Source organism: Motacilla alba, chromosome 3, assembly GCF_015832195.1.
Source record: "Motacilla alba alba isolate MOTALB_02 chromosome 3, Motacilla_alba_V1.0_pri, whole genome shotgun sequence".
Taxonomy (NCBI): domain Eukaryota; kingdom Metazoa; phylum Chordata; class Aves; order Passeriformes; family Motacillidae; genus Motacilla; species Motacilla alba.
This window is the reverse complement of record NC_052018.1, coordinates 412,201-436,740: the sequence shown is the minus strand read 5'-3', so window position 1 is coordinate 436,740 and position 24,540 is coordinate 412,201. Positions and strand designations below refer to the sequence as shown.

At 58.1% G+C, this 24,540-nt stretch overlaps 1 protein-coding gene across 5 annotated transcripts in view; it reads left to right on the top strand.

Annotated features, from left to right (window-relative positions):
* DTNB (dystrobrevin beta) overlaps nt 1-24,540 on the top strand; it is a 159,130-nt gene that overhangs the window by 116,504 nt on the left and 18,086 nt on the right. Inside the window, exon 18 of one of the 5 annotated variants that reach the window (XM_038132087.1) lies at nt 4,599-4,926. The exons of the other annotated variants lie outside the window; for them this stretch is intronic. Coding sequence (XP_037988015.1) covers nt 4,599-4,706 — 108 coding nt within the window. The 3' untranslated portion in view covers nt 4,707-4,926. Of the gene's footprint in view, nt 1-4,598; nt 4,927-24,540 lie in introns of those variants that run through there. 5 annotated transcript variants of the gene reach the window in all.

The window sequence follows — 24,540 nt, the reverse complement described above, 5'->3', positions numbered from 1 at the left end:
GCTTTGTTCCCTTCCCTGTCCCCAAGGGCTCAGCCCAGCTCTGCCTGCCTGGGCAGGGAATACCCCGGGGAGGGTTTCGAACCCACCAGGTGGGGTGGGCTCCGTTTTCTGAGCAGCTCCTGCCTGGAAACGCTTCCATTTCACCCTCTGGAGGGGTTTTGTGCTTTTCAAGGTGTGTTCTCAGTGGGATGCCCAGGCTCCAGGAGCCCCAGGCTCGCATCCAGTGTGATCCCCAGTGAGGAGACCCTGCTGGGAAGGACAGGGAATACCCCGGGGAGGGTTTCAAACCCACCTGGAGGGGTGGGCTCTGTTTTCTGAGCAGCCCCTGCCTGGAAATGGCTCCATTTCACCCTCTGGAGGTTTTTTGTGCTTTTCAAGGTGTGTTCTCAGTGGGATGAGGATGGGGAAGGGACTGTTCCAGGGCACCTGCAGCTGCTGTGAGTCCTGAGGGGTTCCTGTGAGGTTGGTGATGTGCCATGGGGCTCCAAGAACCTCAGGGTTCAGTGTGATCCCCAGTGAGGAGACCCTGCTGGGAAGGACAGGGAATACCCCGGGGAGGGTTTCAAACCCACCAGGTGGGGTGGGCTCCGTTTTCTGAGCAGCTCCTGCCTGGAAACGCTTCCATTTCACACTCTGGAGGTTTCTGGTTGGTTTTTCTGGTTATTTTTGTGCTTTTCAGGGTGTGTTATCAGTGGGATGAGGATGGGGAAGGGATTGTTCCAGGATGGGTCCTGAGGGGTGCCTGTGAGGCTGGTGCTGTGCCCAGGGGCTCCAGAGGGATCAGGATCAGTGTGATTCCCTGTCAGGAGAATGTCCAGAGCAGCAGGAATGTCCCAGGAAGAGCAGGAATGTCCAGAGCAGCAGGAATGTCCCAGGAGCAGCAGGAATGTCCCAGGAGCAGCAGGAATGTCCCAGGAAGAGCAGGAATGTCCCAGGAAGAGCAGGAATGTCCCAGAACAGCAGGAATGTCCAGAGCAGCAGGAATGTCCCAGGAAGAGCAGGAATGTCCCAGAGCAGCAGGAATGTCCCAGGAAGAGCAGGAATGTCCCAGGAAGAGCAGGAATGTCCCAGAACAGCAGGAATGTCCAGGAACAGCAGGAATGTCCAGGAGCAGCAGGAATGTCCCAGAGCAGCAGGAATGTCCCGGAACAGCAGGAATGTCCCAGGAGCACCAGGAATGTCCCAGGAAGAGCAGGAATGTCCCAGGAGCAGCAGGAATGTCCAGGAGCAGCAGGAATGTCCCAGAACAGCAGGAATGTCCCAGGAGCAGCAGGAATGTCCCAGGAACAGCAGGAATGTCCCAGGAGCAGCAGGAATGTCCCAGGAGCAGCAGGAATGTCCAGGAACAGCAGGAATGTCCAGGAACAGCAGGAATGTCCCAGGAGCAGCAGGAATTTCCCAGAGCAGCAGGAATGTCCAGGAACAGCAGGAATGTCCAGGAACAGCAGGAATGTCCCAGGAGCAGCAGGAATGTCCCAGGAATAGCAGGGATGTCCCAGGAGCAGCAGGAATGTCCCAGAGCAGCAGGAATGTCCAGGAGCACAAGGAATGTCCCAGGAACAGCAGGAATGTCCCAGGAACAGCAGGAATGTCCAGGAGCACAAGGAATGTCCCAGGAACAGCAGGAATGTCCAGGAGCACAAGGAATGTCCAGGAAATTCAGGAATGTCCAGGAGCAGCAGGAATGTCCCAGAGCAGCAGGAATGTCCCAGGAAGAGCAGGAATGTCCAGGAACAGCAGGAATGTCCAGGAACAGCAGGAATGTCCAGGAACAGCAGGAATGTCCCAGGAAGAGCAGGAATGTCCCAGGAGCAGCAGGAATGTCCCAGGAAGAGCAGGAATGTCCCAGGAAGAGCAGGAATGTCCAGGAACAGCAGGAATGTCCCAGAGCAGCAGGAATGTCCAGAGCAGCAGGAATGTCCAGGAGCACAAGGAATGTCCCAGGAGCAGCAGGAATGTCCAGGAACAGCAGGAATGTCCCAGGAAGAGCAGGAATGTCCCAGGAGCAGCAGGAATGTCCCAGGAAGAGCAGGAATGTCCAGGAACAGCAGGAATGTCCCAGAGCAGCAGGAATGTCCCAGGAACAGCAGGAATGTCCAGGAAATTCAGGAATGTCCAGGAACAGCAGGAATGTCCCAGAGCAGCCGGAATGTCCAGGAACAGCAGGAATGTCCCAGGAACAGCAGGAATGTCCCAGAGCAGCAGGAATGTCCAGGAAATTCAGGAATGTCCAGGAACAGCAGGAATGTCCCAGGAGCAGCAGGAATGTCCCAGAGGAGCAGGAATGTCCCAGGAGCAGCAGGAATGTTCCAGGAAGAGCAGGAATGTCCAGGAACAGCAGGAATGTCCCAGGAGCAGCAGGAATGTCCCAGAGGAGCAGGAATGTCCCAGGAGCAGCAGGAATGTTCCAGGAACAGCAGGAATGTTCCAGGAGCAGCAGGAATGTCCAGAGCAGCAGGAATGTCCCAGGAACAGCAGGAATGTCCCAGAGCAGCCGGAATGTCCAGGAAATTCAGGAATGTCCAGGAACAGCAGGAATGTCCCAGGAGCAGCAGGAATGTCCAGAGCAGCAGGAATGTCCCAGGAACAGCAGGAATGTCCAGGAACAGCAGGAATGTCCCAGGAACAGCAGGAATGTCTCAGGAGCAGCAGGAATGTCCCAGAGGAGCAGGAATGTCCCAGGAGCAGCAGGAATGTCCAGGAACAGCAGGAATGTCCCAGGAACAGCAGGAATGTCCAGGAACAGCAGGAATGTCCCAGGAACAGCAGGAATGTCCCAGGAACAGCAGGAATGTCCAGGAACAGCAGGAATGTCCCAGGAACAGCAGGAATGTCCCAGGAACAGCGGGAATGTCCCAGGAACAGCAGGAATGTCCAGGAACAGCAGGAATGTCCCAGGAACAGCAGGAATGTCTAGGAACAGCAGGAATGTCCCAAAGGCTGAGGAGCAGTGTCCCTGCACAGTCACTGGGTATTCTGAGCCACGCTCAGGTTTTATCTCGTGGGATTCAGCAAATCCCAGCCCGTTTTGGGTGGGAGTGCCCTCAGAGCCCACCCAGTGCCCCCCCCTGCCATGGCAGGGACACTGCCACTGTCCCAGGGGCTCCCAGCCCATCCAGCCCGGCCTGGGATGTTTCCTCCACCCCATCAAGGATCCCACTGGTGAGATCAGTGGGGTTTTCATTGCAGACCCTCTCCTTCTCCTTGTCCCCTGCCCCCGAGGGTGTCTGGGGTGTGTTGGTGGCCTTTCTCCCTTCCACCCTGCCATGGACCTTTTGGTGCCACATCTGGGGACAAATGAGCCTGTGGCAGTTGTGCTTGCATCGTGGGGACATCGCTGCCGTGGCTGCAGGGATGAACTGTCACCTTCTGCAGGTGGCAGCCGAGACACCAGCAGAGCCTCCAGCCTGGGTTTCACCAGTTCCACCTCGGTGGGATTGCTGAGAGGGCTCTGTCCGTGCCTGGATGGACACCAGGAGGGATTACCAGCCTGGGTTTCACCAGTTCCACCTCGGTGGGATTGCTGAGAGGGCTCTGTCTGTGCCTGGATGGACACCAGCAGAGCCTCCAGTGTGAATTTCACCTTGGTGGGCATTGCTGAACCCCTGGAAAGCCTCAGCCCTGTGCCTGGACAGACACCAGCAGAGCCTCCAGCCTGGATTTCACCAATTTCACCTCGGTGGGCATTGCTGAGAGGGCTCTGTCTGTGTCTGGACGGACACCAGCAGAGCCTCCAGCCTGGATTCCACCAGTTCCACCTCGGTGGGCATTGCTGAGAGGGCTCTGTCTGTGCCTGGACAGACACCAGCAAAACTTTCAGCCTGAATTTCACCAATTTCACCAATTTCACCTTGGTGGGCATTGCTGAGAGGGCTCTGTCTGTGCCTGGATGGACACCAGGAGGGATTACCAGCCTGGATTTCACCAGTTCCAGCTCGGTGGGCATTGCTGAGGCCCTGGAAAGCCTCAGCCCTGTGCCTGGACGGACAGAATCCCACAGGAGCAGCGTGGACAGGCTCGGCTCTGCTCGGTAAAACGGAGCTGAGGAGGGGAGCAGCTGCTGCTGCTGCTGAATTCCGGAATATCCTCCTCTGATGTCTTATCCTGCGGGCTGTAAGGGGTTAAAGGAGCATCCAGGATGTGCAATATTCATCCTTCCCTGCTGGATTTCCCGGGCTCTGCTGGAGCAGTGCTGCAAGGGCTGGAGGAAGCACGGGCAGCACACTCCTCCTCCTCCTCCTCCTCCCTGGGGGTGACCCTGCTGCCCTGGCTCCCTCCATCCCTGCCTCCTTTTGTTATACTTTTTTTTATTATTTTTGTTTTGTTTTGTGCCGTGTTTTTTCTTTTTTTTTTTTTTTAGTATAGTTTTAGTGTAGTTTTTTTTTTAATATAATATAATAAACCAGCCTTCTGAAAAACGGAGTCAAGATTCCTCCTTCCTTTCACCCTTGTCCTGGCTGCTCTGAAAACCACATCGGGGCTGGGGCTTTCCTGGGGCTCAGCAATTCCCAGCAAGGTGGAACTGGTGAAATCCAGGCTGGAGGCTCTGCTGGAGTCTTGGCTGTCACCTGCAGAAGGGGTTGTTTCTCGTTTTACAGACTGTTTGTGTGATTGTCATGAAGTATGGCTCTCCTCCAGCCAGGCTTCCTCAGCTCTTGGAGATCTGTTCCACACCCAGGAGAGCTCAGCTGCCTCTGAAGGCATGAAATCAGCAGGGTGGCTCCCGTGGCAGTGCTGGAAGCAAAAAGGTTTTAATAACAGGCAGAATAACAAACTCTTTACAAAAAAAAACCACATTTAAGTGCAAAAAGCCCTCTTGCCCTTAGTAAAACTCCTCACAAGAACAATTAGCTTCTTAATTCTCTTTTTTTTTTTTCTAACAAACAAAACTTTTTAACTCTTGTTCCAATTAGCTATCCCTGAGTTTGAAGTCCCCCAAATCGTATAAGATACCTTTTCACCTAATTAAAAAAACAACAAAAAAAAAACCCCAAAAAACAAAAAAAAAACCAAAAAAAACCCAAAAAACAAACAAAAAAACAAAAAAAAAAAAAAAAAAACAAACCACCCAAAAAACCCAACAACTTTTAAGCTTATTTCCTTTTTAAGAAGACAGAAAGTAGTTTAGTCACTCTGTCCACAAAAAGCACATTTCCTAGAGGCACAGGATGGTGGGGGTGGGAAGGACCTCCAAGCCCATCCAGTGCCATGGCAGGGACACCTCCCACTGTCCCGGGGTGCCCCAAACCCATCCAGCCTGGCCCTGGGCACTGCCAGGGGTGGGGAGCCCCCAAAAATCTTCTTTTTTTTTCGTGGGCTTCAGGTCTCAAGGTAGTTTATTGTTGGTTATCTAAAAGATTCTTCTCCTGAGCTGCTGTGGCCCGTTCAGCAGGTCAGACAAAGGCACACTGCCCTCCCAGGGGGCTGGTGCCATCCTTTATATCACACATTACGTGTTCCATGTTTATACTTTTCCCCAATACCTATCATCTATATTATCTATATTATCTATATTATCTACATTATCTATATTATCTATATACCATCTTTGATATCACACATTACGTGTCACATGTTTATATTTCCCCCAATGCCCATCATCTATATTGAATGGTGACTCTCTACTCCAAACCAATCTGTGAGTGCCAACATCACCAAAGACATGGAGGCTGGGAAGGAGAAAGAAGGAGGACAGGGCACACCCAAATCCCTCCATCTTAGAACCCCTGACCCCCATGTACAAAACTCGGACCCCTGCGTACAAGGCTTAAACCCCCCTGTACAGCACTCAGAAATCCTTCCTTTCACTTCCTGACTACTTCTACTACAACACCTGAACCTGTGTGTGTGGCTTGTGATTCTGGGATTCTATAATTCTATAATTCTGGGATTCTGGGATTCTATAATTCTGGGATTCTGGGATTCTGGGATTCTATAATTCTATAATTCTGGGATTCTGCGATTCTGCGATTCTGGGATTCTATTATTCTGGGATTCTGGGATTCTGGGATTCTATAATTCTGGAATTCTCCACACAGAGTTGGTGATTTGCTCCACGGGCTAGGATCCAAACCCCACGTGTGTCTTTGGCTGCTGCCAGGGTCCCAGAGCCCCCTGCCAGCGGCTCGGGCCATCCAGGGCACCCAGAGGGATGTCCTGGGTTCCCCCACTGGGACACCTCCAGGGATGTCCTGGGTTCCCACACTGGGACACCTCCAGGGATGTCCTGGGTTCCCCCACTGGGACACCTCCAGGGATGTGCTGGGTTCCCCCACTGGGACACCTCCAGGGATGTGCTGGGTTCCCCCACTGGGACACCTCCAGGGATGTCCTGGGTTCCCACACTGGGACACCTCCAGGGATGTCCTGGGTTCCCACACTGGGACACCTCCAGGGATGTGCTGGGTTCCCACCATCAGCCGGAGCCACGCGAGGGACATCTGCCCCACGGCTGGGGGTGGGCAGTGCTCCGGGACCCCCAAACTCAGCCTCAGGGAATCGAAAGGAAGGTGTTTCTGTGCAGAGCTTTCCCTGGGACATCAGCCAGAGCCACGCGAGGGACATCTGTCCCCACCTGGCCCTCGTTAGCGGCAGTGAGGAAGCGGCGCTTTGGGATTTCTTGACCTCGCATGAAATCCATTTCTCTGGGCAAAGGTTGCTCACAGATGGCGGCAGTTTGGGGCTCCCTTCGTCATCTGTTGCACAGATTTCCCTGCTCTGCTTTGGCCCTTTCCTCTGTCGGGATTTTTTTTTTTTTTTTTGTCCCTTTTTTTCCACCTCCTCTCTTTACGGGGGTTTGTCTTTTTCAAAGGAGGCCCTGGAACATCTTGCCGAGGCATGTTCTGTGCAGCCCCAGGCTTTAGGTACGGCCTGCCGCAGCCGGGCTGGCCATAAATCACTCTTTTTTTCCTCTTTGCTGTGCTGTAAACGTCTGTCTTTTTGAAGTGGCTGCTTTCTCCAGAGGCGCTCCTGGCCCCTCTCCAGTTGGTTCTGCACCTCCCCGGACCTCAAAGGGCTCTGCAGTGGGGCTTGGAGCAGAGGGGAGAGCTGCGGGGGACACGGGGGGCTGCAGGGGGACACGGGAACTGCAGGGACATGGGGGGCTGCAGGGACAGGGGGGGCTGCAGGGGGACACAGCCCCATGGGACAGGAGCTGCAGGGGGACTCGGGGGGCTGCAGGGGACACGGGGGGCTGCAGGGGACACGGGGGGCTGTAGGGGACATGGGGGGCTGTAGGGACACAGGGGGCTGCAGGGGACACAGGGGGGCTGCAGGGGACATGGGGGGCTGCAGGGACACGGGGGGCTGTAGGGACACAGGGGGCTGCAGGGGACACAGGGGGCTGCAGGGGACATGGGGGGCTGCAGGGACACGGGGGGCTGTAGGGACACAGGGGGCTGCAGGGGCATGGGGGGCTGTAGGGGCATGGGGGGCTGCAGGGGGACACGGGGGGCTGTAGGGGACACGGGGGGCTGCAGGGACACGGGGGGCTGCAGGGACATGGGGGGCTGCAGGGGGACACAAGAGCTGCAGGGACACAGGGGCTGTAGGGGGACACGGGGGGCTGCAGGGGGACACAGGGGGCTGCAGGGGGACATGAGGGGCTGCAGGGGACACAGGGGGCTGCAGGGGACACAGGGGGCTGCAGGGACACAGGGGGCTGCAGGGACACGGGGGGCTGCAGGGGCATGGGGGGCTGTAGGGACACAGGGGGCTGCAGGGACACAGGGGGGCTGCAGGGACACGGGGGGCTGCAGGGACACGGGGGCTGCAGGGGGACATGGGGGGCTGCAGGGGCATGGGGGGCTGTAGGGGACACAGGGGGCTGCAGGGGACATGGGGGGCTGCAGGGGGGACACGAGAGCTGCAGGGACATGGGGGGCACAGGGGGACATGGGGGGCTGCAGGGGGACACGAGAGCTGCAGGGACACAGGGGGCTGCAGGGGACACAGGGGCTGTAGGGGACACGGGGGGCTGCAGGGACACAGGGGGCTGCAGGGGGACATGGGGGGCTGCAGGGGCTCGGGGGGCTGTAGGGACACAGGGGGCTGCAGGGGACAGGGGGGGCTGCAGGGGCACGGGGGGCTGTAGGGACACAGGGGGCTGCAGGGGACAGGGGGGGCTGCAGGGGGACACAGCCCCGTGGGACAGGAGCTGCAGGGGGACACAGCCAGTGGCACGGGGGGCTGCAGCCCTGGGGGCTGCTGAGCTGCAGCAGAGAAGGCTCTGCGAGACCTCGCAGGGGATGGAGAGGGGACAGGTCCCTGGGATGGCAGGGCAAGGAGTGCAGGGTCCAGCCTGGGCGAGGGGAAAGCTGGATTGGATACTGGAATTGTGCCCTGGCACAGCTGGGGCTGCCCCTGGAGCCCTGGCAGTGCCCGAGGCCGGGATGGACACTGGGACACCCTGGGACAGTGGCAGCGTCCCTGCCATGGCAGGGGTGGCACTGGGGGGGCTCTGAGCTCCCTTCCCACCCCACCCAGCTGGGATCCTGTGATCCCAAGGTGCTGCTGCCTGGGATGGCTCCGGGCTGGGCTTCTGATTCTCAGCACCAAACCCTGCGGGGTGCAGATCTGGGGGGTTCAAGGGGAAAACTGAGCTCTGGGGACATCCTGGAGCCACCTGCAGGGCCTGAAGGGGCTCCAGGAGAGCTGGGAGGGACTGGGGACAAGGCCTGCAGGGACAGCACCCAGGGAATGGCTCCCAGTGCCAGAGGGCAGGGCTGGGTGGGATCTTGGCAATGAGGAATTGTGCCCTGGCAGGGTGGGCAGGCCCTGGCACAGGGTGCCCACCCTGGATCCCTGGCAGTGCCCGAGGCCAGGCTGGACACTGGGACACCCTGGGACAGTGGCAGTGTCCCTGGGTGGGGTGGGCTGGGTTTGAGGTGGGGGAATTCCACGAAGGAATTCCATGCAGCAATTCCCCCCAGTTATTGCCCAGGTGCCCTCTGAAGACGCCCTGGCTGTGGCACAGGCAGGAGAGCTCCGTGCCCCGTGCAGGGACAGTCCCGGGGGGGTTTGGGTGCCTCCTCTCTGGCCAAGGATCTCCTTGACAGATGGGGCCCGTTATGGCTCCGCTGCACGAGCAAAACCTTTTAACTGTGGCGTTTTTAAAGGGTTTTTTTTTTGTAGTTACAGCTGATTTGAGGCAGGCTAGAGAAAGAAAACCAGCAAACACAGGCTGTGGGGTTTGGTTTTGGTTTTTTCTTTAGGTTTTTTTTGTAGTTACAGCTGATTTGAGGCAGCCTAGAGAAAGAAACCCAGCAAACACAGGCTGTGGGGTTTGGTTTTTTGGGGTTTTTTTGTAGTTACAGCTGATTTGAAGCAGGCTAGAGAAAGAAACCCAGCAAACACAGGCCTGCTGCTGTTTGGGATGACAGAAACATCCTGGATTCAGGGCTGGGGTTGGGTGCTGCTGGCTCAGATGGTGCCAGGCAGGGCAGTGATTCCTTTCCCCTGCGCCCAGATTTACAAGCTTCCCTTGGAAATCAGTGCTGCACACAGCCAGAGGAAAGGGGAAACCTGGCCCTGGGTTTAATTCAGCCCAGAGCAGCCCCAGAGCCTGCAGGGATCAGCCCCAGAGCAGCCCCAGAGCCTGCAGGGATCAGCCCAGCCCCAGAGCCTGCAGGGATCAGCCCCAGAGCCTGCAGGGATCAGCTCAGAGCCTGCAGGGATCAGCCCAGAGCCTGCAGGGATCAGCCCCAGAGCCTGCAGGGATCAGCTCAGAGCCTGCAGGGATCAGCCCCAGAGCAGCCCCAGAGCCTGCAGGGATCAGCCCAGAGCCTGCAGGGATCAGCCCCAGAGCCTGCAGGGATCAGCCCAGAGCCTGCAGGGATCAGCTCAGAGCCTGCAGGGATCAGCCCAGAGCCTGCAGGGAGCAGCCCCAGAGCCTGCAGGGATCAGCCCAGAGCCTGCAGGGATCAGCCCCAGAGCCTGCAGGGATCAGCCCAGCCCCAGAGCCTGCAGGGATCAGCCCCAGAGCCTGCAGGGATCAGCCCAGAGCCTGCAGGGATCAGCCCCAGAGCCTGCAGGGATCAGCCCAGAGCCTGCAGGGATCAGCCCAGAGCCTGCAGGGATCAGCCCAGAGCCTGCAGGGATCAGCCCAGCTCAGAGCCTGCAGGGATCAGCCCCAGAGCCTGCAGGGATCAGCCCAGAGCCTGCAGGGATCAGCCCAGAGCCTGCAGGGATCAGCCCAGAGCCTGCAGGGATCAGCCCAGCTCAGAGCCTGCAGGGATCAGCCCCAGAGCCTGCAGGGATCAGCCCAGAGCCTGCAGGGATCAGCCCAGCTCAGAGCCTGCAGGGATCAGCCCCAGAGCCTGCAGGGATCAGCCCAGCCCAGAGCCTGCAGGGATCAGCTCAGAGCCTGCAGGGATCAGCCCAGCCCAGCCCCAGAGCCTGCAGGGATCAGCCCAGCCCAGCCCCAGAGCCTGCAGGGATCAGCTCAGAGCCTGCAGGGATCAGCCCAGAGCCTGCAGGGATCAGCCCAGCTCAGAGCCTGCAGGGATCAGCCCAGCTCAGAGCCTGCAGGGATCAGCCCCAGAGCCTGCAGGGATCAGCCCAGAGCCTGCAGGGATCAGCTCAGCCCCAGAGCCTGCAGGGATCAGCCCCAGAGCAGCCCCAGAGCCTGCAGGGATCAGCCCAGCCCTGCCCCACAGCCTCTGCCTTTCTCAAGCTACGTCAGGGAAGGCACGGATTGGATCTAAGGAATAATTTTTTCACCGAAAGAATAATAAAATACTGGAATTGTCTTCCCAGAGGGGTGGTGGGATCACCATCTGTGGGTGCGTTCAGAAAAGACTGGACACGGCACTTGGTGCTGCAGTCCAGGTGAGCTGTTAGGGCACGGCTTGGACTCGAGGATGGTAGAGGTCTCCTCCAACCTCATCATTCTGGGATTCTGGGATTCTGGGATCCTATAATTCTATAATACTGTGATCCTGGAATTCTGCGATTCTGGAATTCTGGAATTCTGGGATTCTGGGATTCTGGGATTCTGCGATTCTGGGATTCTGGGATTCTGGGATTCTGGAATTCTGGAATTCTGGGATTCTGGGATTCTGCGATTCTGCGATTCTGGGATTCTGGGATTCTGGGATTCTGGAATTCTGGAATTCTGGGATTCTGGGATTCTGGGATTCTGGAATTCTGGAATTCTGGGATTCTGGGATTCTATTATTCTGTGATTCTGGGATTCTGGGATTCTATAATTCTATAATACTGTGATTCTGGAATTCTGCGATTCTGGAATTCTGGGATTCTGGGATTCTATTATTCTGGGATTCTGGGATTCTATAATTCTATAATTCTGGAATTCTGGGATTCTGGGATTCTATAATTCTGGGATTCTATAATTCTATAATTCTGGGATTCTGGAATTCCATAATTCTGGGATTCTGTGGTTCTATAATTCTGGGATTCTGGGATTCTGTGATCCTATAATTCTATAATACTGTGATTCTGTGATTCTGTAGTTCTGGGATTCTGGGATTCTATAATTCTGGGATTCTGGAATTCTAGGATTCTATAATTCTATAATTCTGGAATTCTGGGATTCTATAATTCTGGGATTCTGTGGTTCTATAATTCTGGGATTCTGGAATTCTGGGGTTCAGGGATTCTATAATTCTATTATTCTGGGATTCTGGGATTGTATAATTCTGTAATTCTGGGATTCGGGGATTCTGTAATTCTATAATTGTGTGATTCTGTGATTCTATAATTCTGGGATTCTGGGATTCTATGATTCTGGGATTCTGGGATTCTGGGATTCTGAGATTCTGGGATTCTGGGATTCTATAATTCTGGGATTCTATAATTCTGGGATAATTCTATAATTCCATGATTGTATGATTCTGGGATTCTGTGATTCTATAATTCTGTGATTCTGGGATTCTGGGATTCTGGAATTCTGTGATTCTGGGATTCTATAATTCTATTATTCAGGGATTCTGGAATTCTGTGATTCTGTAATTCTGGCATTCTGGGATTCTACAATTCCATAATTCCATAATTCCGGCATTCTGGCATTCTGTGATCCCGTGATTCTCGGGGGATTTCAGCTCCAGCTGCAGCCTGGCCCTGCGTGCTGCTCCCAGCCTGGAGCCTCCTGGGTTTGGGTTTATTTTATTTATTTCTCAAAGTGGGAGTTTTATTTATCAAAGTGGGAGTTGCTCTAACACAGAACGGGCGTGTGACCCACCCTGGGGTCCTGGCAGCTCTGTAAATCCTGGGATCCTGCTTCCCCGGGTCCTGGCAGCTCTGTAAATCCTGGGATCCTGCTTCCCCAGGTCCTGGCAGCTCCTAAATCCTGGGATCCTGCTTCCCCAGGTCCTGGCAGCTCTGTAAATCCTGGGATCCTGCTTCCCCAGGGTCCTGGCAGCTCTGTAAATCCTGGGATCCTGCTTCCCCAGGTCCTGGCAGCTCCTAAATCCTGGGATCCTGCTTCCTCGGGTCCTGGCAGCTCTGTAAACCCTGGGATCCTGCTTCCTCGGGTCCTGGCAGCTCTGTAAATCCTGGGATCCTGCTTCCCCAGGTCCTGGCAGCTCTGTAAATCCTGGCATCCTGCTTCCCCAGGGTCCTGGCAGCTCTGTAAATCCTGGGATCCTGCTTCCCCAGGGTCCTGGCAGCTCTGTAAATCCTGGGATCCTGCTTCCCCAGGTCCTGGCAGCTCTGTAAATCCTGGGATCCTGCTTCCCCAGGTCCTGGCAGCTCTGTAAATCCTGGGATCCTGCTTCCCCAGGTCCTGGCAGCTCTGTAAATCCCGGGATCCTGCTTCCCCAGGTCCTGGCAGCTCTGTAAATCCTGGGATCCTGCTTCCCCAGGGTCCTGGCAGCTCTGTAAATCCCGGGATCCTGCTTCCCCAGGTCCTGGCAGCTCTGTAAATCCTGGCATCCTGCTTCCCCAGGTCCTGGTAGCTCTGTAAATCCTGGCATCCTGCTTCCTTAGGTCCTGGCAGCTCTGTAAATCCTGGGATCCTGCTTCCCCGGGTCCTGGCAGCTCTGTAAATCCTGGGATCCTGCTTCCCCAGGTCCTGGCAGCTCCTAAATCCTGGGATCCTGCTTCCTCGGGTCCTGGCAGCTCTGTAAACCCTGGGATCCTGCTTCCCCAGGTCTTGGCAGCGCCTAAATCCTGGGATCCTGCTTCCCCAGGTCCTGGCAGCTCCTAAATCCTGGGATCCTGCTTCCCCAGGGTCCTGGCAGCTCTGTAAATCCTGGGATCCTGCTTCCCCAGGTCCTGGCAGCTCCTAAATCCTGGGATCCTGCTTCCCCAGGGTCCTGGCAGCTCTGTAAATCCTGGCATCCTGCTTCCCCAGGTCCTGGCAGCTCTGTAAATCCTGGGATCCTGCTTCCCCAGGTCCTGGCAGCCCTGTAAATCCTGGCATCCTGCATTCCCCAGGGTCCTGGCAGCTCTGTAAACCCTGGGATCCTGCTTCCCCAGGTCCTGGCAGCTCCTAAATCCTGGGATCCTGCTTCCCCAGGTCCTGGCAGCTCCTAAATCGTGGGATCCTGCTTCCCCAGGTCCTGGCAGCTCCTAAATCCTGGGATCCTGCTTCCTCGGGTCCTGGCAGCTCTGTAAACCCTGGGATCCTGCTTCCCCAGGTCCTGGCAGCTCTGTAAATCCTGGGATCCTGCTTCCTCAGGTCCTGGCAGCTCTGTAAATCCTGGGATCCTGCTTCCCCAGGTCCTGGCAGCTCTGTAAATCCTGGGATCCTGCATTCCCCAGGTCCTGGGAGCTCTGTAAATCCTGGGATCCTGCTTCCCCAGGGTCCTGGCAGCTCCTAAATCCTGGGATCCTGCTTCCCCAGGGTCCTGGCAGCTCTGTAAATCCTGGGATCCTGCTTCCCAGGTCCCTCCCAGCCCTGGGAAGGGGCTCAGCCTGGAGAAAAGGAGCCCCAGGGGGGAGCTTGTGGCTCTGCACAACTCCCTGACAGGAGGGGACAGCCAGGGGACAGGGACAGGACAAGGGGCAATGGCCTCAGGGTGGGCACTGGGAACAATTCCCACCTGGAAATGTCCCTTGATCCCTGGCACGGGTGGAGTTTCCATCCCTGGAGGGATTTGAAAGCCATTTGGATGTGGCACTTGGGGACATGGGTTAGTGGTGGCCTTGGCCGTGCTGGGATCTGATGGAAAAACCGCTGGAAAAATCTCCTGCAAATGCACGAGGCAGGAGACCAAGATAAAAGATTTAAATGCTTCCACTCACCCTGGCTGTGCCAGGTGGGAGAGCAGCAGGGATTTCTGCATGGAGAGGGGGCTCAGGCCTTGGCACTGCCCAGCAGGGGTGGAGTGCCCATCCCTGCAGGTGTCACCTGGATGTGGCACCGGGTGACAAGGTGGGGATGGGGCACGGCTGGGACTGGAAGGTGTGGAAGGGATTTTCCAGCCCCAGGGACTCTGGGATTCCTCCAGGAATGCCGTGCAGAGCTCTGAGCATCCCTGGCAGTGCTGAGCAGGGAGGAGGAGGAGGAGGAGGAGGAGGCTGGCACGGTGACGAGGCAGCTCCGTGCCTCTGCCCTGCCATCCCTGACGTTTCCCTGCTCCGTGCGTGGGCGAGGCAGCCCCGAGGATGATTCCCCAGGAGCTGGGAAGGGGCGTGCAGCTCCTCTGCATCTCGTGCTGCTGCTGACGACGAGCCAGGGGCGGCAAAAACAGGGTGACAAAATGCTCGGGGTTGGCAGGGAAAGCAGGGCAGGCTGCCGTGGCAATGCGTGGCCACCAGAGCTGGGCAGGAGCGCCAGGGGCTCTGTGAGCCCTGAAGCACAGATTGATTTACTCACAAATGTCACCCGTGCCTCCCTCCCGGTGCCCCAAATCCCTGTTGGTGGCCGCGTTCCTGCGGAGGGGATTTTGGTCTCACGCCAGCAGAGATGCTTTCCTCCCTCAAACGCCTCGTTTCCCATCCCGTCTGCTCCAGCCGCTCCAGTCAGGGAATCCTGCAGGTCCAGGAGGGAATCCTGCAGGTACAGGAGGGAACCCTGCAGGTACAGGAGGGAATCCTGCAGGTGCAGGGGAAATCCTGCAGGTACAGGAGGGAATCCTGCAGGTACAGGAGGGAATCCTGCAGGTACAGGGGAAATCCCGCAGGTACGGGAGGGAATCCCGCAGGTACAGGAGGAAATCCCGCAGGTACAGGAGGGAATCCCGCAGGTACAGGAGGGAATCCTGCAGGTGCAGGAGGGAATCCTGCAGGTACAGGAGGGAATCCTGCAGGTACAGGAGGGAATCCTGCAGGTACAGGGGAAATCCTGCAGGTACAGGAGGGAATCCTGCAGGTACAGGGGAAATCCTGCAGGTACAGGAGGGAATCCTGCAGGTACAGGAGGGAATCCTGCAGGTACAGGAGGGAATCCCGCAGGTGCAGGAGGAAATCCCGCAGGTACAGGAGGAAACCCTGCAGGTACAGGGAGCGAACCTGCGCGTTTCATCCCCCAGGGGCTGGGCTTTGCCGAGAGCACAGCCCGCGTTCCTCGCTGCTGCAGGGCTGCTTTTAGTTGGTTATTTTTATTTTTTTGTTGGCAGGCTGTGCCTGTCAGCTGTGCAGGAGCGGCCCTGGCCAGGGTTCCCCCATCTGGGAGGAGACAGAGCCTGGAGCAGCTCACCCCCCACCACTGGGGCTTGGCCTCCTTCGTTTTCTGTGGCTTTTTAGGGCAGTCAGGACGAGGGAAGAGACACAGGATTTTTACTCTGCGTTTCAGAAGGTTGGTTTATTATATTATGATGTATATTATATTAAAAATACTAAACTAAAACTACACCCAAAAAATCATCTGAAAACGAAATAAATTTTTTTTAAAAGTTTAAAAACAAAATCGTATAACTCACTTTAACAGTTAAAATCACTGCCCAGGTCAGGGCACTGCTCAGAGCTCAGGAACTGGCACTGCCCGGGCTGGGGCACTGCTCAGAGCTCAGGATCTGGCACAGATCTGGCACTGCCCAGGCAGGGGCACTGCTCAGAGCTCAGGATCTGGCACAGATCTGGCACTGCCCGGGCTGGGGCACTGCTCAGAGCCCAGCACTGGCACGGATCTGGCCGTTCTGGCCTCACCTTGGGCACACCTGCCTTGGCAGCGCTCACCTCCAGCACACAGCTTCCCAAGCCCCCGGAGTCCTTGAGGACTGCGTAAAACCTTGGGAGAGCGCTGCAGGAAATGATGGAAGCCGGGAGGAATTCAAACATTTCCCCGAGCCCTCTGTCCTCGCCCACATTCTCTCTTCTCTGGCTGCCTCCTCTCCTCCTTTCCAAGGGCTCAGAGCTGGAGCTGCAGCTCCCGAGGCCCTGCAGCAGCCTGGAGCTGCTCTCGCAGCCCGGCAGAGGAGCAGCCCTGTGGATCCCGGCAGCGCCTGCTCCCCTGCAGCAGCCGGAGCCGCATTAATCATTAATTAGTGATTAATCCCCGGGCGCAGCTCGCTGTTTCCATCACCGCCCCACCGCGCTCTCCCCCAGGATGACTCCGCAGCTCCACGCGTCAGAGGAGCCTCGGGGGCTCGGTTTGGAGCCAGAATTACTCTTCCCTCCCCGCCTGCCTCCCCCAGAGCCTCCCAAACGTGCGGCCAAGCCCCTCCTGGCAAGGACCGGGCCGGCTGCTCCTCATCCTCGGCCGGCTCTGCGCCTCCTCGGGGTGATCTGCAGGTGCCACGGGTCTCTGCAGCTCTCAGCGCCCCCGAAGGGTGTTTCCGAGGTCCTGGAAGGGCTGGATGTGCCCTGTGGGGTCTGGCACTCGCTGGGCCGGCTGGAATTTCCCTGTCCTGTCCAGCCTGCTGCCCAGCCCTTTTCGGGAGGTTCCCTTGCAGCTGTGCAGCTGCAGCTGGCGGGGGGTGCGAGCTCAGCCTGGGCGGTGACCGGGGCTCGCTGCGCGCAGCCTCTGGTCTCGGGAGAGGAGCAGCCACGCGTGGCTTTGTCATCTCTCTCTCCGTGACTCGGGCGGGTTTTTCCCTCAGAGCAGCCTCCCCAAAGCGGCCCAAACATTTCCATCCTCGGGCAAGGCGGCCGCCGCTGCTTCTTCTGCCTCTTCTGCGCTTCCCCGCCCTCGCGCGGGAGCTGGAAATGTCCAAACGTGGGGAAGGGGGCTCGTGTGAGACCCTCCCCAGGGCGATCCGCCGCTGGGTTCGGGGTCTGGGCCCGCTGTGCTCCCCCCTGTGAACCAGAACCGTCCCGGGGCTGCCGTGAGAGCGGCAAAGGATCCGCCAGACCGAGCTCCCGCTTCGGCCCAGGCTGCTGGAGAGCGCCTTGTGCCCCCTGGCGCGGCCAGGCCTGGCTTAACTCGGCTGGGTCTGGCTTAACTCAGCTGGGTCTGGTTTAACTCGGCTGGGTCTGGCTTAACTCGGCTGGGTCTGGCTTAACTCTGCTGGGTCTGGTTTAACTCGGCTGGGCTTGGTGTAACTCAGCTGGGCTTGGTGTAACTCAGCTGGGCTTGGTGTAACTCAGCTGGGCTTGGTTTTACCTCTCCTGGCCCAACTCTGTCCTGCATTTCCATCCTGCTCACCCACAGCAGCCAAGTCAGCTCCTCCCAACCTTTGGGCTGAGGAAGGGGGTGTCCCCAGGTCATTCCAAATACTTTTATTATTATTTCTTATTATTGTCATTATTATTGTTATTTTATTTTTATTTTAGTTATTTTAATTTATTATTAATAATAAATTTATTAATTTGTTATCGTTAAATATAATATAATTATTATCATTATTATTGATAGTATAATTATTAAAAGTGGACATCAGCAGCAGAGCAAACCTCGCCCAGCAGCTCTGCAGGGGCTCCTGGACCTTGGGAAGGGGCATCCCGGGCTGATGCTGAGGGCAGGGATGCTCCCTGGAGGAGGAGGAGGAGCTGTGCCTTCATCCCTGTCCCCATCCCTGATGCTGAGGGCAGGGATGCTCCCTGGAGAGGAGGAGGAGCTGTGTCTTCATCCCTGTCCTCATCCCGGGCTGATGCTGAGGGCAGGAATGCTCCCTGGAGGAGGAGGAGGAGAAGCTGTGCCTTCATCCCTGTCCCCATCCCGGGCTGATGCTGAGGGCAGGGATGCTCCCTGGAGGAGGAGGAGGAGCTGTGCCTTCATCCCTGTCCCCATCCCTGATGCTGAGGGCAGGAATGCTCCCTGGAGAGGAGGAGGAGGAGCTGTGCCTTCATCCCTGTCCCCATCCCGGGCTGATGCTGAGGGCAGGGATGCTCTGGGGAGGAGAAATCTCGTGCAGGGTTCCCGGGGGAGCTCCCGCACTCCCGGCTGGAGCTGGAATCCTCCGGAAACGCCGAGCTGAGCTTTGGAGTCTGCGCCTCAGCGGGGCTCCTGCTCCTGCCGTGCCGCCCCATCCCGGGCAGCCTTTGTCCCTGACATTCATCCGTGCCTGACCCGTGGAAATCCCATGGATATCACATGGAAGTCCCGTGGAAATCCCGTGGATATCCCGTGGAAATCCCATGGATATCCCGTGGAAATCCGAAGGAAATCCCATGGACATCCCAAGGAAATCCCATGGACATCCCAAGGAAGTCCCATGGACATCCCAAGGAAGTCCCGTGGAAATCCCGTGGAAATCCTGTGGAAATCCCATGGAAATCCTGTGGATATCCCATGGAAATCCCAAGGAAATCCCGTGGATATCCCATGGAAATCCCATGGAAATCCTATGGAAATACCGTGGATATCCCGTGGAAATCCCATGAACATCCCAAGGAAATCCTATGGAAATCCCAAGGAAGACATGGAAATCCCGTGGATATCCCATGGAAATCCCGTGGAAATCCCATGGAAGTCCTGTGGATATCACATGGAAATCCAGTGGAAATCCCATGGAAGTCGTGTGGATATCCCAAGGAAATCCCATGGAAGTCCCATGGATATCCCAAGGAAATCCCGTGGATATCCTGTGGAAATCCCATGAAATCCCGTGGATATCCCAAGGAAATCCCATGGATACCCCATGGATCCACCCCTTCTGAGGCCCTGCCTTGAGGTTTTCCCTTTGCTAAGATGGAGAACAGAGTTCCCCATCTCTCCCGGTTCTCCTTTTCCATTTCAAGTTCCTCTCTCTGGACCCGTTCCGCAGGGGTTGGGACATTTCGGGGTTTGGGGATCTGGAGATTTGGGGGTTTGAGGGTTTGGACATTTGGGGGTTTGGGGATTTGGGAGTTTGGGGATCTGGGGGTTTGGAGGTTTGGGGATCTGAGAGTTTGGGGATTTGGGAGTTTGGGGATTTGGGCTTTGGGGATCTGGGAATTTGGGCATTTGGGGGTTTGGGGATCTGGGATCTAGGGATTTGGGAGTTTGGGGATCTGGGATCTAGGGATTTGGGAGTTTGGGGATTTGGGGATCTGGGGGTTTGGGCATTTGGGGATCTGGGGATCTAGGGATTTGGGCATTTGGGGGTTTGGGGATCTGGGAGTTTGGGGATTTGGGGGTTTGGGGATCTAGGGATCTAGGGATCTGGGGATTTGGGCATTTGGGGATCTGGGAGTTTGGGCATTCGGGGGTTTGGGGATCTGGGGGTTTGGGCATTCGGGGGTTTGGGGGTTTGGGGATCTGGGGGTTTGGGCATTTGGGGATCTGGGGGTTTGGGCATTCGGGGGTTTGGGGGTTTGGGGAGGGGGTGGTGGCAGTGCCCTGCTGGCTGAGCTGGGCTCCCAGCCCGAGCTCTGAGCACGGTGAGCGCTCCCCACGCCAGCCCAGCCTCCGGAGCGTGAGAGGCTCTGCTCTGCCTCTGTGCTAATGACTCATCCCAACCTTTATGTCATCAGGAAGTGTCATTAGAGCCAGGTTATTTTTGTGCTCCTGATTACAATATGAAGTGGATGGGTCCCTGAGGAATTCCTCCTGGATCCTCCGGCCCCGGGCTGTCTTTCAGAGCCCGTTTTCTCCTGGATTTTACCAGGATGCAGAGCCCCGGGTCCTCAGGGGCAGCCCCGAACACCGCAGGGTGCCCTGCAGGTCCCTCCCGGTGGCTCCTTTGCTGGGAGGTGATTCCTGGCCCATTCCACCTGTGATATTTTCACACGCTCCATCCTTCCAGCTGCCCCGCCGTGTCCCCTGGCCCACGGCTGTCCCAGCCCCTCCTGGCCCTGTCCCTTTGTGTGTCCCCTCCCCGGCGCCCGGGAGCCCCGAGCTCATTCTCCAGGCTGTGACGAGGCAGCAGAGCTCCTCTGTCCCTGTCCCCATCCCTGTCCCTGAGCTCTGCTTGCCCAGGAGGGATCCCGTGGGTGCCCTGGTCAAAGCTGGAGCTGATCAGAGCCCGTGAGCTCTGGCTCTGCTCCCCAAAGCTCTCTGGTGGCTCCCATCAGCACAGGATCCAAATCCTGCCCCAGAACCAGCCCCAGTTGTGCTCCTCAGCGTGGACCATGGAAAAGATGCCCCGAAGGAGCCAGCTGTGGCCTTCGGGACATGTGTCACCCGCGTCCTGCCTGTCCCTCCTGCCATGGCCGAGTGCTGTGCAGCTCCTCCTCCTCCCTCACCCCTGCCTGGCGTCGCTTTCCCAGATTTTGGCCGTTTTCCTGAAAAAAGCTGGGGCAAGAGCAGCCCCTTGGGTGCCCTTGGACACACCCAGCGTGGCCACAGAGCCCTCTGGTGCCACAGGGATGTCCCATCCAGGGAGGGACCCACTGCCAGAGGGCAGGGCTGGATGGGATCTTGGGAATTGGGAATTGTTCCCTGGCAGGGTGGGCAGGCCCTGGCACAGCTGGGGCTGCCCCTGGATCCCTGGCAGTGCCCGAGGCCAGGCTGGACACTGGGACACCCTGGGACAGTGGCAGTGTCCCTGCCATGGCAGGGGTAGTGCTGGATGTGCTTTAAAATCCCTCCCAACCGCAAGCATTCCCTGATTCCATGAATTCGATGTTTTCTGGGCCAGGAGATGGCTTCTCTGCCCTGTCTGAGCAGCAGCCACAGAGAAATCCCAGGACAGGGAAATCCCAGGACAGGGAAAATCCAGGACAGGGAAATTTCAGGACAGGGAAATCCCAGGACAGGGAAATCAGACCCTTGCCCAGGGAAATCTCAGGACAGGGAAATCTCAGGACAGGGAAATCCCAGGACAGAGAAATTTCAGGACAGGGAGATCTCAGGACAGGGAAATCAGACCCTAGCCCAGGGAAATCTCAGGACAGGGAAATCCCAGGACAGGGAAATCCCAGGACAGGGAAATCCCAGGACAGGGAAATCTCAGGACAGGGAGTACTCAGGACAGGGAAATCAGACCCTAGCCCAGGGAAATCCCAGGACAGGGAAATCTCAGGACAGAAAAATCCCAGGACAGGGAAATTTCAGGACAGGGAAATCAGGACAGGGAAATCTCAGGACAGGGAAATCTCAGGACAGGGAAATCCCAGGACAGGGAAATCTCGGGACAGGGAAATCCCAGGACAAAGAAATCTCAGGACAGGGAAATCAGACCCTTGCCCAGGGAAATCCCAGGACAGGGAAATCCCAGGACAGGGAAATCCCAGGACAGGGAAATCTCAGGACAGGGAAATCCGCTGCCCGGGCTGGATGCTCCCACAATCAGAGGTTTGCTCCTGCCGTGCCCCCGCCATGAAGCCGAGGCAGGGAGAGCAGAACCGGGATAATTCCCGCGGATAACGCCTTCAGCCTGCGCAGTCCCGGCCCGGGAGGGGAAGCGGAGCCGGAGCAGCCCCGGAGGGGTTGGTGCCGCTGGAACCATCCCGAGCATCTTGAGCGCAGCTCCGGGAGCCCGGAGGGGCCCCGCACATGGCCCGGCGCTGTGGGGATGGCGGATGAAAGCAAAAATGTCAGGCTTTGAGCGGAGCCGGGGGAGGGAAGGGCGGCATTCCGTGCGGTAACCGGGATTTTATTGTTTCCTGATCCCGGCTCTCGGTGCCGCAGCTGGGGGGATGGATGGAGGGCAGGGACAGCAAACAGCGCTGCGCCCAGGGCGGCTGCAGAGAGCTCGGCAAGGGACCTGCTGGGGGGCACGGGGGGCTGGGGGCAGGAGGAGCCCCCCGATGGGGAACCCCCCGACAGGGAACCCCCGATAGGGAACCCCCGATAGGGAACCCCCCGACAGGGAACCCCCGATAGGGAACCCCCGATAGGGACCCCCCAGCCCCGGCGACCCCCTGATAGGGAACCCCCCGATAGGGACCCCCCCTGCCAGGGAACCCCCCCCTACTCTGGGGACACAGCCTGGTCACATCCCTGTCCCCAGGCAGTTGCCACCCTCCCTGGAGACAGGGTCGGGTCACATCCCTGTCCCCACACATCTCCCACCCTCCGTGGGGACAGGGTCTGGTCACCCTGATGTCCCCAGGCAGCTGCCACCTTCCCTGGGGACACGGTCTGGTCACATTCCTATACCTAGGCTGCTGCCACCTTCGCTGGGGACACAGTTTGGCCACACTGATGTCCCCACGCAGCTGCCACCTTCCCTGGGGACATGGCCAGGCCACTCTGCTGTCCCCAGGCAGCTGCCACCCTCCCTGGGGACACAGCCTGGTCACATCCCTGTCCCCAGGCTGCTGCCACCCCTCTGGGGACACAGCCTGGTCACATCCCTGTCCCCAGGCAGCTGCCACCCTCCCTGGGGACACAGCCAGCTGTCCTGCCGGGCCGGGTTAATCCATGCCGGGATTAGAGCTGGAAAAGCGAATGGCGGGAGGGGCTGAGCAGCGCCCGCGGCCCGCGCCGGGTCCTGGCAGGGGAACGGGCCGGGTCCTGGCAGGGGAACGGGCCGGGTCCTGGCAGGGGAACGGGCCGGGTCCTGGCAGGGGAACGGGCCGGGTCCTGGCAGGGGAATATGCCGGGTCCTGGCAGGGGAACGGGCCGGGTCCTGGCAGGGGAATGGACCGGGTCCTGGCAGGGGGATGGGCCAGGTCCTGGCAGGGGAACGGGCCGGGTCCTGGCAGGGGGATGGGCCGGGTCCTGGCAGGGGAATATGCCGGGTCCTGGCAGGGGGATGTGCCGGGTCCTGCCCGGGCAATGTGCTGTGTACTGCCCGGGCAGGGGGATGTGCTGGGTCCTGGCAAGGGGAATGTGCTGGGTCCTGGCAGGGGGATGTGCTGGGTCCTGGCAGGGCGATGTGCTGGGTCCTGCCCGGGCAGGGGGATGTGCTGGGTCCTGGCAGGGCAATGTGCTAGGTCCTGCCCGGGTCCTGGCAGGGCAATGTGCCAGGTCCTGCCCGGGCAGGGGGATGTGCTGGGTCCTGGCAGGTGAATGGGCCGGGTCCTGGCAGGGCAATGTGCCAGGTCCTGCCCGGGCAGGGGGATGTGCTGGGTCCTGGCAGAGGCTGGCACGGCTGAGGAGCCGGGTCCTGGCAGGGATCCAAAGCACAGCACGGAGTCCCAGAGCCAGAGCTGAGGCTGGAAAATCCCTCCAGAGCACGGAGTCCAGCTGTGCCCAGTGCCCAGGGCACTGAGTGCCACCTCCAGGTGACACCTCCAGGACAGGCCCTGAGCCCCCTTTGCACGGGGAAGTCACTGCTGTCCTCGGGAAGAGGGGAACAGGCCAGGAGAGGGATGGATCCATCCTCATCCTCTGGGTGTGGGGAACAGGCCAGGAGAGGGATGGATCCATCCTCATCCTCGGGGTGTGGGGAACAGGCCAGGCCAGGGATGGATCCATCCTCATCCTCTGGGTGTGGGGAACAGGCCAGGAGAGGGATGGATCCATCCTCATCCTCGGGGTGTGGGGAACAGATCCTTGTTCCTCTGGCTGTGGGGAACAGATCCTCATCCTCGGGGTGTGGGGAATGAGATCCTTGTTCCTCAGGGTGTGGGGAACAGATCCTCATCCTCGGGGTGTGGGGAACAGGCCAGGATCCCACAGGGATGCTCCATCCTCATCCTCTGAGTGTGTGTCCCCACCCCACATGGGGGGACAGGGATCTGTGGAATCTCTGGGATCTCTGGGATCTCTGGGATCTCTGGGGTCTCTGGGATCTACAGGATTTCTGGGATCTCCGGGGTCTCTGCGGTCTCTGGGGTCTCTGGGATCTGTGGGATCCCTGGGGTCTCTGGGATCTGTGGGATCCCTGGGGTTTGTGGGATCTGCAGGATCTCTGGGATCTCTGGGATCTCTGGGGTCTCTGGGATCTCTGGGATCTGCAGGATTTCTGGGATCTCTAGGGTCTCTGGGATCTCTGGGGTCTGTGGGGTTTGTGGGATCTGCAGGATCTCTGGGATCTCTGGGATCTCTGGGATCTCTGGGGTCTCTGGGATCTCTGGGGTCTGTGGGGTTTGTGGGATCTGCAGGATTTCTGGGGTCTCTGGGATCTGTGGGAATGGGGACAGGACACCGTGCCTCTCTGCCTCGGTTGCCATGAAGCTGTCCCTGCGCTCGGGGATGTAATTAATGCCTGGCAAAGGTCATTAGCCTTCCCCGCTAATGAGCCTTTGATGTTCCTTGGCGTGCCCGCTCCGGGAGCGGCTGGAGCCGGGAGCCCACGGAGGACGGGGAAATTCAATTTCCCTGCAACAATCGGGTTAACAGCCCCGGCTGGGGGGGCTGGTTTAGGGGCCTTGTTTTCTGGTTTAAATATTTCCCTCAAAGAGTGTTTGCAGGGAGGGGGTTGGATTATTTTTAGCACGCTCGCT